At 48.1% G+C, this 11,309-nt stretch overlaps 3 protein-coding genes across 3 annotated transcripts in view; 2 read left to right on the forward strand and 1 right to left on the reverse strand.

Moving 5' to 3' along the window:
• The window catches only part of LOC149899313 (uncharacterized), a 31,867-nt gene extending 21,095 nt beyond the window's left edge, over positions 1–10,772 (reverse strand). The window contains exon 1 of the mRNA XM_090114355.1: positions 10,667–10,772. The gene's annotated coding sequence lies outside the window, so the exon portion shown is untranslated. The remainder of the gene's footprint in view (positions 1–10,666) is intronic.
• LOC149899314 (uncharacterized) lies at positions 1,933–6,660 on the forward strand. The gene has a single exon (XM_090114640.1). The coding sequence runs from the start codon at positions 1,933–1,935 to the stop codon at positions 6,658–6,660; it is 4,728 nt and encodes a 1,575-aa protein (XP_089970766.1).
• LOC149899315 (uncharacterized) lies at positions 6,724–7,329 on the forward strand. The gene has a single exon (XM_090114641.1). It carries the CDS (start codon positions 6,724–6,726, stop codon positions 7,327–7,329), a length of 606 nt encoding a protein of 201 aa, XP_089970767.1.
• Positions 10,773–11,309: the final 537 nt, after the last annotated feature.

Consider the following 11,309-nt stretch of genomic DNA (forward strand, 5'->3'; position numbering starts at 1 on the left):
TGACATAGAACCAGACTATAAATATGTATGCATACAATGTACATAGTAGAAAACTGGATAAAATTATATAAAAAATTGGTAAACAACTCACGGGTGGCCAAGTTGGTCAGGCATCCGCCTCGGATTGACATGGCGCGGCGGTTTGAGTCCCGCCTCGTGATCGAATATTTTTCTATTACATATTTATAAATTTATATTTATAAAGCATTTGAATGCCATAACACCAAAAATATCAAATTCAAATTGGCAAAAAACTCGTTTAACTATAATAATTAAGGTTCTAAAATATGAATTTTCGCATAAATAAGGGCGAATTGCAAAATGCAATGAAAATTCCACAGTCGTTTAGAAATATTGTTACCTAATGAACTATTTTAGTACTTATTGCTAACTTGTTTAATTATCATCGGTCGTCTATTTGCTAATTTTATACGGCAAGAATGTACTTGTTACAAATTTAATAATATATGTATACTGTGATGTTTTATAAGAGTCCCTAAAACATAACTTCAATAAATTACAGGGTAGTATTTTTTTCAATCGACTTCAAAACGGCTCTCAATTCGACGTAACTTTTGACTTGGTAACCAATTTTGATATTTTAATTTGTAAGGCCGTGGTCTCATTTAAATTTAGTTCAGTTCTGAGACTTTTTAAAGTGAAACTTTTATTACATCGTCTCGAACTTTTTGGTCTGTGTAGCGCATGTCGCGTGTATCGCGGCTGCCGAGTAGGTATACCTACTCGGCAGCCGACCGTCACGCGACATGCGCTACACAAAGTAGTGTTCGGATTTCGGAACCGTTCGAACAGTTTCACTTTTACCGTGGTTTCATAAAACCACACAACATTTTTTTTGTTAAAAATAATTATTTTTTTTAACCCTTATTTCGACAGAGAAGGTGATAGTAAACTTATTAAAATTTTATTGTATAACTGTAAAGGACGAGCACACGCAGGCGGTAACGGGGCTCCCCGCGCAGCGGCTCCACGTGTATGAGGCGGAATATTAACGCTGCACGTGGAAGAGAGGCGCACCGCGGTTTCGACGAGGCGCACCGCGGTTTCGCCTATCGCGCTGTACTCAGTACGCCACGTGCATTGCGTTTACACGTGGAGGAGGCGTGGCCTAGGCGGCACATGCAAGACAGCCGCCGCCGCTTTGAGTCTCGCCGCCGCTTTTGGATGCCGCCGCCGCTTTGAGTCTCGCCGCCTTTTGGATGCCGCCGCCGCTTTGTGCCTCGCCGCCGGGCGGCCGCTTTGAATCTCCCCGCCGGCGACGCATATAAATAGCCCGAATTTTCAAATGGAATTCAGTTCGAGAAAGTGCTTACTCCAGACCAGTAGCGAATAAGTACTAATAGTGAGCAGTTCGAGCAAGTGCTTATTACAGACAAGTAGTTAATAAGTAATAGTGATTAGGAATTGTAATTGTAAAGAGAAAATATATGTACTTATGTATGTCGAAGGAAGGGTTTTATTTCGACCACGAACCCAACAAACTTATACAGTCCACAACAACGTGTGGTCCTTCGATCGCCGGATAACAACGTGTGACCCTTCGATCGCCGGATAACAACGTGTGATCCAACGAGCGCCGGATACTTCAAGGAAGAAACGCTGCACGTGGAAGACCAGATCCTGCCGAAGAGAGGTACACATCGGCAACGAGCTCACCTTCGAGGGACGAATATCGGCAAACCGGTAACGTTGGTACTAGCCTGCTGGTGTTTTTGATCGTCACCAGGCGAGTCAGGTACCTACCGACGGGGCCGCGCTGTTGGTACTAGTCCAATAAGGTGAGTCGTAAGGTTTTTTACGGGCAGACACGGGCCGCCAGTGGTGACCTAGTGGTACGCGCCGGGAATCAGGGGTGCTGGTCAGCGGAACGAGTCTGCCAGTATAAGCCTGCGGTGCGTCACCTCTTTAGGCATGGTGGTAACCCGCAGCCAGGGTGACGCTGTGGAAGTTGAAGACCGGAGCCAGGAGACAGAGCGTGTGCGGCAAGAACGAATGCGGCGGCTGGTGCTGGACCCGTTAGCATCGCCGTCTGACGCACGCTTGACGTCAGCCACAGAAACAATGGAGATCCCGCCGCAACCGCGACGGCATTCGCCCGCGAGATCCGCTAGATCGGTGCGGTCGTCGGCGAGTACGGCGCGGCGGATTAAGGCGGCGGAATTAGAAGCGGCAGAGCGACTCGCCGCTATCCAGAGAAAAGAACTACAAATTGAGAAAGAACTAATAAATAAACGCTTACAGTTCGAGGTGTCCGCCATACAGGAAGACGAGGGCCTGCCGGAAGATATCGTCACCGCGACAGAAGAACGAAACAAGGTGGACGAGTGGCTCCAGTCACATCCTGTGCCGAAGGATGACAGACACCAGCGATCCGAACTAAGAAGAGGAAGATCGCCGACGCCGACCAGACGAACAGGAATAGAGCAGCTGGCGGCGTCCCTAGAGAAGATGGCGCGACCGCGCCTACGCCACGCGGACCTTCCGATATTTTCAGGTGCGATTGAAGAGTGGCTGCCGTTCCGAGCAGCCTACCGGGATACAAGCAGCATGTACCAAGTGTCCGACGCAGAAAACATCCAGCGGCTGCGTACATGCCTGAAGGGGGAAGCAAGGGACGCCGTGGCAGCGCTGCTTCACACTGCTTCATCACCTGAAGCAGTCATGAAAACCTTGGAGCAGTGCTTCGGGAGGCCCGAGATAATTATCGACAGGGCCATGGAGGACCTGAGGAAGCTGCCGCGACCTGGAGCAGCGGCCAAGGACATCAACAGCTTCGCTGTGAAGGTACAGAACGTGGTATGCATACTTCAAACCATAGATAGGAAAGGGTATTTATACAATCCTATGCTAGCAAGGGAGATATTGGACAAACTAAGTCCGCACCTGCGGTCCAGATGGTGCGACTATGCATATTCACAGGAAGGAACGGCAGATCCGGAAATTGTGGTGCTGTCCCGCTTCCTGATGAGAGAAGCGGACCAGGCACTCCGCTACACATACGCGCCGACGAGCAGCACTGCGCCAGCGCGCAGAGACACCACGGCAGCAGCGGCAGCAGCGGCAGTGCGACCTGCTCCGCCAAGAAGGAAGTCGGCAGTATACGCCATAGTTTCCAGCAGTGGTGATGAAGAGGAGAAGAAAGAAGAGAAGAAAGAAGAGAAGAAAGAAGACTTCTGCCTGTGCTGCGGGCGCGACCACACCATGGTTGCCTGCCCGCGCTACGCCAAGCTGTCGGTGGATGAGCGGTGGGCGCTGGTGAGGGAAAAGGGCGCCTGCTTCAAGTGCGCCACGAAGAGACATCGGCGCATCTACTGTCGAGCGAAACCATGCGGCGTGAACCAGTGCCGCCGCCCGCATCATTCATCACTGCACGACGTAAGAAGAGAAGAGCCTACTGCGTCGACCGAAGAAACCGTCATGGCGGTTGCTGACCGCGCAACCGCACCGCCCCGCGCCGTCCTGCTGAAGATGTGTCCAGTTACCGTCGTCGGCCCACGGGGGGAGGTATCGACGCACGCACTGCTCGATGAGGGCTCCACCATCACCCTCATTGATGAGGACCTGGCGCAACAGATCGGCGCCGAAGGTCCCGCCACGCCGCTCCGCATCCACGGGGCGAACATGGAGCAGATTGAAGAAGGAAGTCGACTGGTGACGGTGCAGCTGCGGGGGCAGAGCGACGGGACACTACACGACCTGCGCGCCCGCACAATGAAGAAGCTACAGTTGCATCAGCAGTCCATCCCGGGTTCCCTGCTTCGGTACAGACACCTGCGCGACATACCGGAACATGAGGTATGTTACGAACAAGCACGCGCGGGTGTCCTGGTGGGTACCGACCACTGGGAGCATATCGTGACAAGAGAACTTCGGACGGGCGGCGCCGACGAACCTGCCGCCTCCAAGACAAATCTCGGCTGGGTGATACATGGGACAACGCCGCGTCGAATGATCGTCGAAAGGGACTGCGTGCTTCACGTCCGAGAACAGCAGCAAGCGGACCTACGGCTACACAACCTGGTGGAAGAACACTTCAAGATAGAATCATTGAACATAGCCAGTAGACCGCGCATAGGTGAAGCCGACCGACGAGCAACGTCAATCGTCGAGATGACTACGAAGAAGACGCCGGGCGGGTATGAAATCGGCCTGCCATGGAAGAGGGATAATGTCCGCATGCCGCCGAGCTACAATGCCGCGCTGCGGAGACTTCTGAAGATTGAAGCCAAGATGGACGCCGCGCCGGAATTCGCAGCCGAGTACACCAAGCAGATGAACAACTTATTTGAGAAAAGGTATGCGGTTCCATGCGACGGCAGTGAAGGCGAGAGCAGCGTGTGCTGGTACCTGCCGCATTTCGCTGTGACCAATCCCAACAAGCCAGGGAAGCAGCGATTGGTTTTCGATGCGGCAGCCAAAAGCCACGGGACTTGTTTAAATGACGAACTGCTTGAGGGCCCAGACTTGCTACTATCACTGCCGGGTATATTATTTCGATTCAGGGAAAAGGCAGTGGCAGTCACGGCAGATATAGAGGAGATGTTCCTACAAGTAAAAATAAGACCCGAAGACCAGCCAGCGCAGCAGTTTTTATGGAGAGGGAGCCGACGCGACACGCCGCCACAGCACTACAAGATGACGTCCATGATATTCGGTGCAGCGAGCTCTCCGTTCATGGCGCATTACATCCGCAATCATAATGCGCAGCAGCACGCAGAACAGTATCCAATGGCGTTGGAAGCGATAACGAAGAGCCACTACATGGACGATCTGGTGGTAAGCTACGCCAACGCGGAGGAAGCCAGACAAGCAATCGAAGAAATACGGACGGTGCACGCGGCGGCAGGCTTCAAGCTACGAGGATGGAACGCCAGCGATAGGAGCGTGCTGAGGGACGTGCCACGAGAACTGCACGCCAGCACACCAACGCAGCTGGGAGGAGCGCAGCCAGCCCCGAAGATCCTCGGGCTAATTTGGGACGCCGAGCAAGACGCGCTAGGATTCAACACAGCAATGAACAGGGTACCGGTGGAGGTGCGAGATCGCAAGCGCCCGCCAACAAAGCGCGAAGCATTAAGTGCGGTAATGTCAATTTATGACCCACTAGGCCTCTTAAGTTATTTCACCATCCGTGCTAAAATCATATTGCAGAGCCTGTGGCGCCTCCAGATTTCATGGGACGAACCAATACCCGAAGAAGAGGGCGAGCAGTTTGCGGGCTGGCTGGCGCAGCTGGAAGCGGTCGGCGCGCTACGTTTGCCGCGATGCTACGCAACGGACAACGTCGAAGACATCGAGCTGCACGTGCTATGCGACGCCAGTGAACAAGCGTATGCAGCCGTGGCGTACTGGCGTATGCGGCGAACGGACGGCAGCGTACAAGTGAAACTCGTCTCGGCGAAAGCAAAGGTGGCACCACGGCGCGCGCAGACAATCCCGCGCCTAGAGCTGCAGGCAGCGGTGATCGGCGCCAGACTCGCTGATCAGATAAGAAGAGAGCACAGGTATGACATATCTCGTACTTGGTTTTGGACAGACTCATCGACGGTGGTGCACTGGGTGCGCAACGATGCAAAGAGATACACGCCGTTCGTCGCGCATCGCCTCGGTGAGATTGGAGAACTAACACAAAGGGAAGAGTGGCGGTGGCTGCCGACTCATGAAAACGTTGCCGACGACGCCACCCGCCTAAGTTTCACCACGGGACATGATCGATGGTTCCAGGGTCCAGAATTCCTGACAAAGACGGAGGACCAGTGGCCCACGGAGAAGGAACTACGAGAAACTACGGACGAGGCTGATGTACTGCATGTAAGCGAGCTGCCACGGAAGATGGAATGGCTGCCGGATCCAGAGCGCTTCTCCAAATTCCGCACACTGGTGGGAGCAACAGCAAGGGTGCTCGCATTCATCGACATACGCATCAGACACACGGCGACGAGACTAGAATGTCGCCACCTGGAGCAAGCCGAACGACTGCTGGTGCAGCGCGCACAGAACGACAGCTTTGGAGAAGACATAAAGCGAATCAAGGACGCGCGCCCCATCAGCAGATCCAGTAGACTGTACAAATTGGACCCGGTAATGGAAGACGGCGTGCTGAGAGTAAGGGGCCGCATAAACGCAGCCACGGCACCCGACACAATGAAGAAGCCGGTAATCCTCGACGGCCGGCACAGAATAACCAGACTAATAGTGTTACAGGAACATTGTGCCGCCGGACACGCCAACCGCGAGCGCGTCACCAACGACCTGAGACAGCGCTACTGGGTCATCCACCTGCGGCCTACAGTGCGCGCTGTGGAGAAGAACTGCGCGCTGTGCCGAGTACGCCGAGCAATGCCGCAGGTCCCAGCCAAAGGGGACTTGCCGCGCGCTCGCCTCGACCCGTTCCATCGACCCTTTACCAACTGCGGGGTCGACTACTTCGGGCCAATGATGGTCAAGATCGGACGAAGAAGAGAGAAGAGATGGGGCGCGCTGTTCACATGCCTGACATCGCGAGCCGTGCACCTGGAGCTCGTCGCATCTCTGTCAACGGACTCAGCCATCATGGCGCTGAGAAGGATGGCAGCTCGCAGAGGGTGGCCTCGTCTGATATACTCAGACAACGGTACAAACTTCAGGGGCGCCGATTAAGAACTGAAGAAGGCGTACAACGAGTGGGCGCCGGCGCTACAAGAAGAAGCGCTGCGGCACCGGATGGAGTGGCGCTACATACCGCCGGGTGCGCCGCATCAAGGCGGTGCATGGGAGCGGCTGGTGCGGTCGGTGAAAACCGCGCTCGGCGCGACACTACGGGAGAAGGCGCCGCCAGAAGAGGTGCTGCGGACTCTACTCACCGAGGCGGAGTTCGCGGTGAACGCGAGGCCGCTGACTCACGTGAGCGTGAGCCCAGACGACCCCGAAGCCCTCACGCCCAACCACTTCCTGTTGGGCTCCTCAACGGGACTGCCGACGACGGGGCCGTGCGACGAAGCAGACCGACGGACCTGGCGCGCCAGCCAGGCACTCGCCGACCACTTCTGGCGCCGATGGATCAAGGAGTACCTACCGACGCTCGTGCCACGGGGGGAGGCGCGAAAGGACACGCGACGCCTCGAGGAAGGTGACGTGGTCATTATCGTGGACCACGTCTTGCCGCGCAACACATGGCCCATGGGGGTCGTGGTGCGCGTTCACGCCGGGCCGGACGACGCTGTGCGGGTAGCCGAAGTGAAGACCAAGAGCGGGATCTTCAGACGCCCCGTCAGCAAGCTCGTCGTGATGAAGGAGGCTACGCAAGCTACGCCGGGGGGAGGACTGTAAAGGACGAGCACACGCAGGCGGTAACGGGGCTCCCCGCGCAGCGGCTCCACGTGTATGAGGCGGAATATTAACGCTGCACGTGGAAGAGAGGCGCACCGCGGTTTCGACGAGGCGCACCGCGGTTTCGCCTATCGCGCTGTACTCAGTACGCCACGTGCATTGCGTTTACACGTGGAGGAGGCGTGGCCTAGGCGGCACATGCAAGACAGCCGCCGCCGCTTTGAGTCTCGCCGCCGCTTTTGGATGCCGCCGCCGCTTTGAGTCTCGCCGCCTTTTGGATGCCGCCGCCGCTTTGTGCCTCGCCGCCGGGCGGCCGCTTTGAATCTCCCCGCCGGCGACGCATATAAATAGCCCGAATTTTCAAATGGAATTCAGTTCGAGAAAGTGCTTACTCCAGACCAGTAGCGAATAAGTACTAATAGTGAGCAGTTCGAGCAAGTGCTTATTACAGACAAGTAGTTAATAAGTAATAGTGATTAGGAATTGTAATTGTAAAGAGAAAATATATGTACTTATGTATGTCGAAGGAAGGGTTTTATTTCGACCACGAACCCCCAAAATTATACAGTCCACAACAATAACCTAGTTTCTATGGTTTTTCTAAACCTCCAAAAAAAGAAAATAAAAATCTACCCCCCACCCTTATGGAGAAAAGCGATGTCCGCCACACCGGACATTATCGAATCTTAGTAAAAATGACTTGTCCGTCCTAGCGGACTTAATCGAATACGTGAAAGAAGTTGCATAGTATAAAGTAAAAGAATATAATAGTAAAAGAGCCTTTATTTTTTATAAAAGTACAAAGAAACTGTGAAAAAAAGTAATCTAAAGGTGAACGTACTACGGGAGGATCTTCAACTACTGCAGTATCTTCTATCTGGGCTCTATACAAAAAGGTACTCTGTTTCCATTTGTAAGAGAGGGAAAGCTTTTGAATTTGCTTGGGTCTCTTTTTTGTCACAACTGATGGTTCTCTGAGTCTTCTTTTTCCATGCACAGGTGTTGGCAACGAGGGTAAAGACGATATAGAAGGTAACTTTGCAAAATTGAGTTCCTGCGACTGGTTCGGGAAAACTTGCTCTATATTTGGACTCAAAGGCGTCGGGAAGTCGTATGTAAAGGTTAGGTAGATAAGAAGTATCTAACAAGTTGATAGGTACTGAGAATAGATGTAATGTTTTGGTAATACCGACAACTCAATTCTTTTACCTTTCATACCATATTTCGACAAGATCCGCCGTGACGGACAAGCTGTAAGACACAATAAATACCTGTGTTTCGACGAAGTCCGGTGTGGCGGACAAGTGAAAAACTCGATAATTATTAAGAATAACGTAAGCAAAAGCTATGAAATCGTATTATTTGAACGTTAGTAGACTAAATTCACAAAACACAAATAAAAAATCTACGCAACATAGGCAAAAAATAATATTTTTTAATAAATTACCTGAAAGACTTTCTTAGTGCGCAGTTTCGCCGACATTTTTTCGCCAATTGTCAAACTCTGGGTTATTACACGCAAAATTTATTTTTCTACTAAAATTTGATCGACCTCCCAATAGCTTAGTAGTTTTTTTGTTGCAAAAATAGAATTAGACGGGGCGGTGGATTTTTTTAAAGTACTTGTCCGGTGGTACGGACAAATTCGAAATAAGGGTTAATTTAAATAGTTTACCTAGTCGTCATTACTTGTAGGTAATTATTAACTACTAGCTTTCCGCCAGCGGCTTCGCCCGCGTTTTCAAAGAAAAACCCGTTCCCATAGGATTTCCGGAACCTATCCTATGTCCTTTTTCGGGTATCAAGATATCTCTATACCAAATTTCATGCAAATTGGTTCAGTAGTTAAGGCGTGATTGAGTAACAGACAGACAGACAGAGTTACATTTCGCATTTATAATATTAGTATGGATTTGAATGATTTTTAGACAGGAGCTGTTATTAGAACCGGTTATAATTGGTATTATTGTTATGCGAGCTTCAGCACGCGGCTTTACTCGTGTTATAAGTTATAACGAACATTATTTAAATTAAAGTGGTCAATGACCCTTCAATTCACAAACCGCATTAATTGAGGCTTAACATTTTGGGACCTTTACTTACACAAATAAAAAAATAAAATCTTCCATAATGGCATTAGTGTGATTACCTATAAGTATTAGAATTTTTATTAGTTACTAGAAGCGCCCCGCGGATTCACCCGCGTTACTCCGCTCCTGTTGATCTTAGCGTGATGATATTATAATTATATATTGTATACCCTATAGCCTTCCTCGATAAATGGGCTATCTAACACCGAAAGAATTTTTCAAATCGTACCAGCAGTCCCGGATATTAGCGCCTTCAAACAAACTCTTAAGCTTTATAATAGATAGGTTCCACTAAGACCAATGGCTCAATGGTTACTATTTTATTTGCAAGAAGAAGCAACCAGGATGTCGCGTGTTTGGTTACCGGATGCACTAATAAAATTTGTTTCGCTCTGGTTGATATCAGGAAACACATAATTTTTGTTCTTGTTAATTGTTGCTTTATACTTATATAATTTAATTATTTTATTACCGCCTTTTCAATCACAAGGACGATTTTAAGAACATTACTAAACCATAAAAAGTATTTTCAAACTCAAACTCAAACATTCATTTATTCAATTAGACTACTATTATTTTAGTAGCACTTTCGAATCGTCATCACATAAGTATTTTTAAATTTTACCACCGATTCGGAAAGTAGTATCTATGGAGAAGAATCGGCAAGAAACTCCATGGTTGCTCTTTTAAATCATGTCAATATTACATAATATGTAACTTATATCTAACTAGATAATATATTATCATAATATGCCAAAGAACTGTCCTCATTCATCCTTTACTGCGTTTGTTAAAAAATATTTTGATTAAATAATTTTAAATTGTAACAAAAATAAATAAAAAACGACATACCACAACACTCCGAATTTAAGCTCTTGGCATCAATATTCCGACAAACAGGAAACTTAATTAATACAAATAAAAAATGTAAATATATTACCGCGAACTTAATCACACAACTACTTAACGATGTAGGTACCTTCCTAATATTCAAAACTGATTAGAAAATAAATTTATGAAGTTAATCAAACGTTAGAAACAAAATTCTAAAATAAATCAACCATACGAATAGAACATTACAAAATAACAGATAGTTAATAATAAAAACATTCGAAAATTCAAATAACGAACGAGCAACGAGCCACAGATAAACAATATTTCGAACACATAACAAAAGAGAGAGAAAAGAGGTTCCAGATAATCAAATACGCTCATATTATTATTTATCTAATTTATTAAAAACTTACATTCGAAGGTATACCCGCGAACAGCACGTTAAGAATCACAACACACACTGTGAAGGTAAACTAGTCTGAGCGGTAAACGGAATGAGATAGAACGAATGAGTCTTGTTGCACCAATCGAAAATCGACATAGTTTCGGTCTTATTATAACCTAATTAATTTTTATGGCGGTTTATTTGAAATTGTTTTTGTTTCACATTTTAATAATTAGAAATAAACCTGTATATTATTTTTTGTATAATGTTATAATCGATAATTCTTGTTATGAATACTAGAGGGCGCTGTTTTAAAAATAATGCAGACTATTGTAACGAGCCAAAATTTTGAAAATAATAATATTATTAAAAGCAATATTATTTTTTAATATATTTTCCTGGGCTATAAAAAATTAAGATACCTACAAAATTAAATAAACGTCGGTCGTCGTCGGTTAATCTGATAAATTATAAATTAATAAAAAAATCCTGAAATTTATTCGTGGGATTGAAATGGAAAATATAATAAAATTATTCATAGTCCATCTTAAGAGTTAAGTAAAATTAAAAATATATTATGCTTTGTTATGTAATTTATTGCGCCTGTAACTTTATGTAAAGCATTTATTAATAAATACGTTTCTCAAGCACATCTTCAATAGGGGAAGAAA

This window comes from Colias eurytheme, chromosome 21, assembly GCF_061535395.1.
Source record: "Colias eurytheme isolate Ceu_HAF_F1 chromosome 21, ilColEury1 Martin Lab GWU primary, whole genome shotgun sequence".
In the NCBI taxonomy this organism is placed as follows: domain Eukaryota; kingdom Metazoa; phylum Arthropoda; class Insecta; order Lepidoptera; family Pieridae; genus Colias; species Colias eurytheme.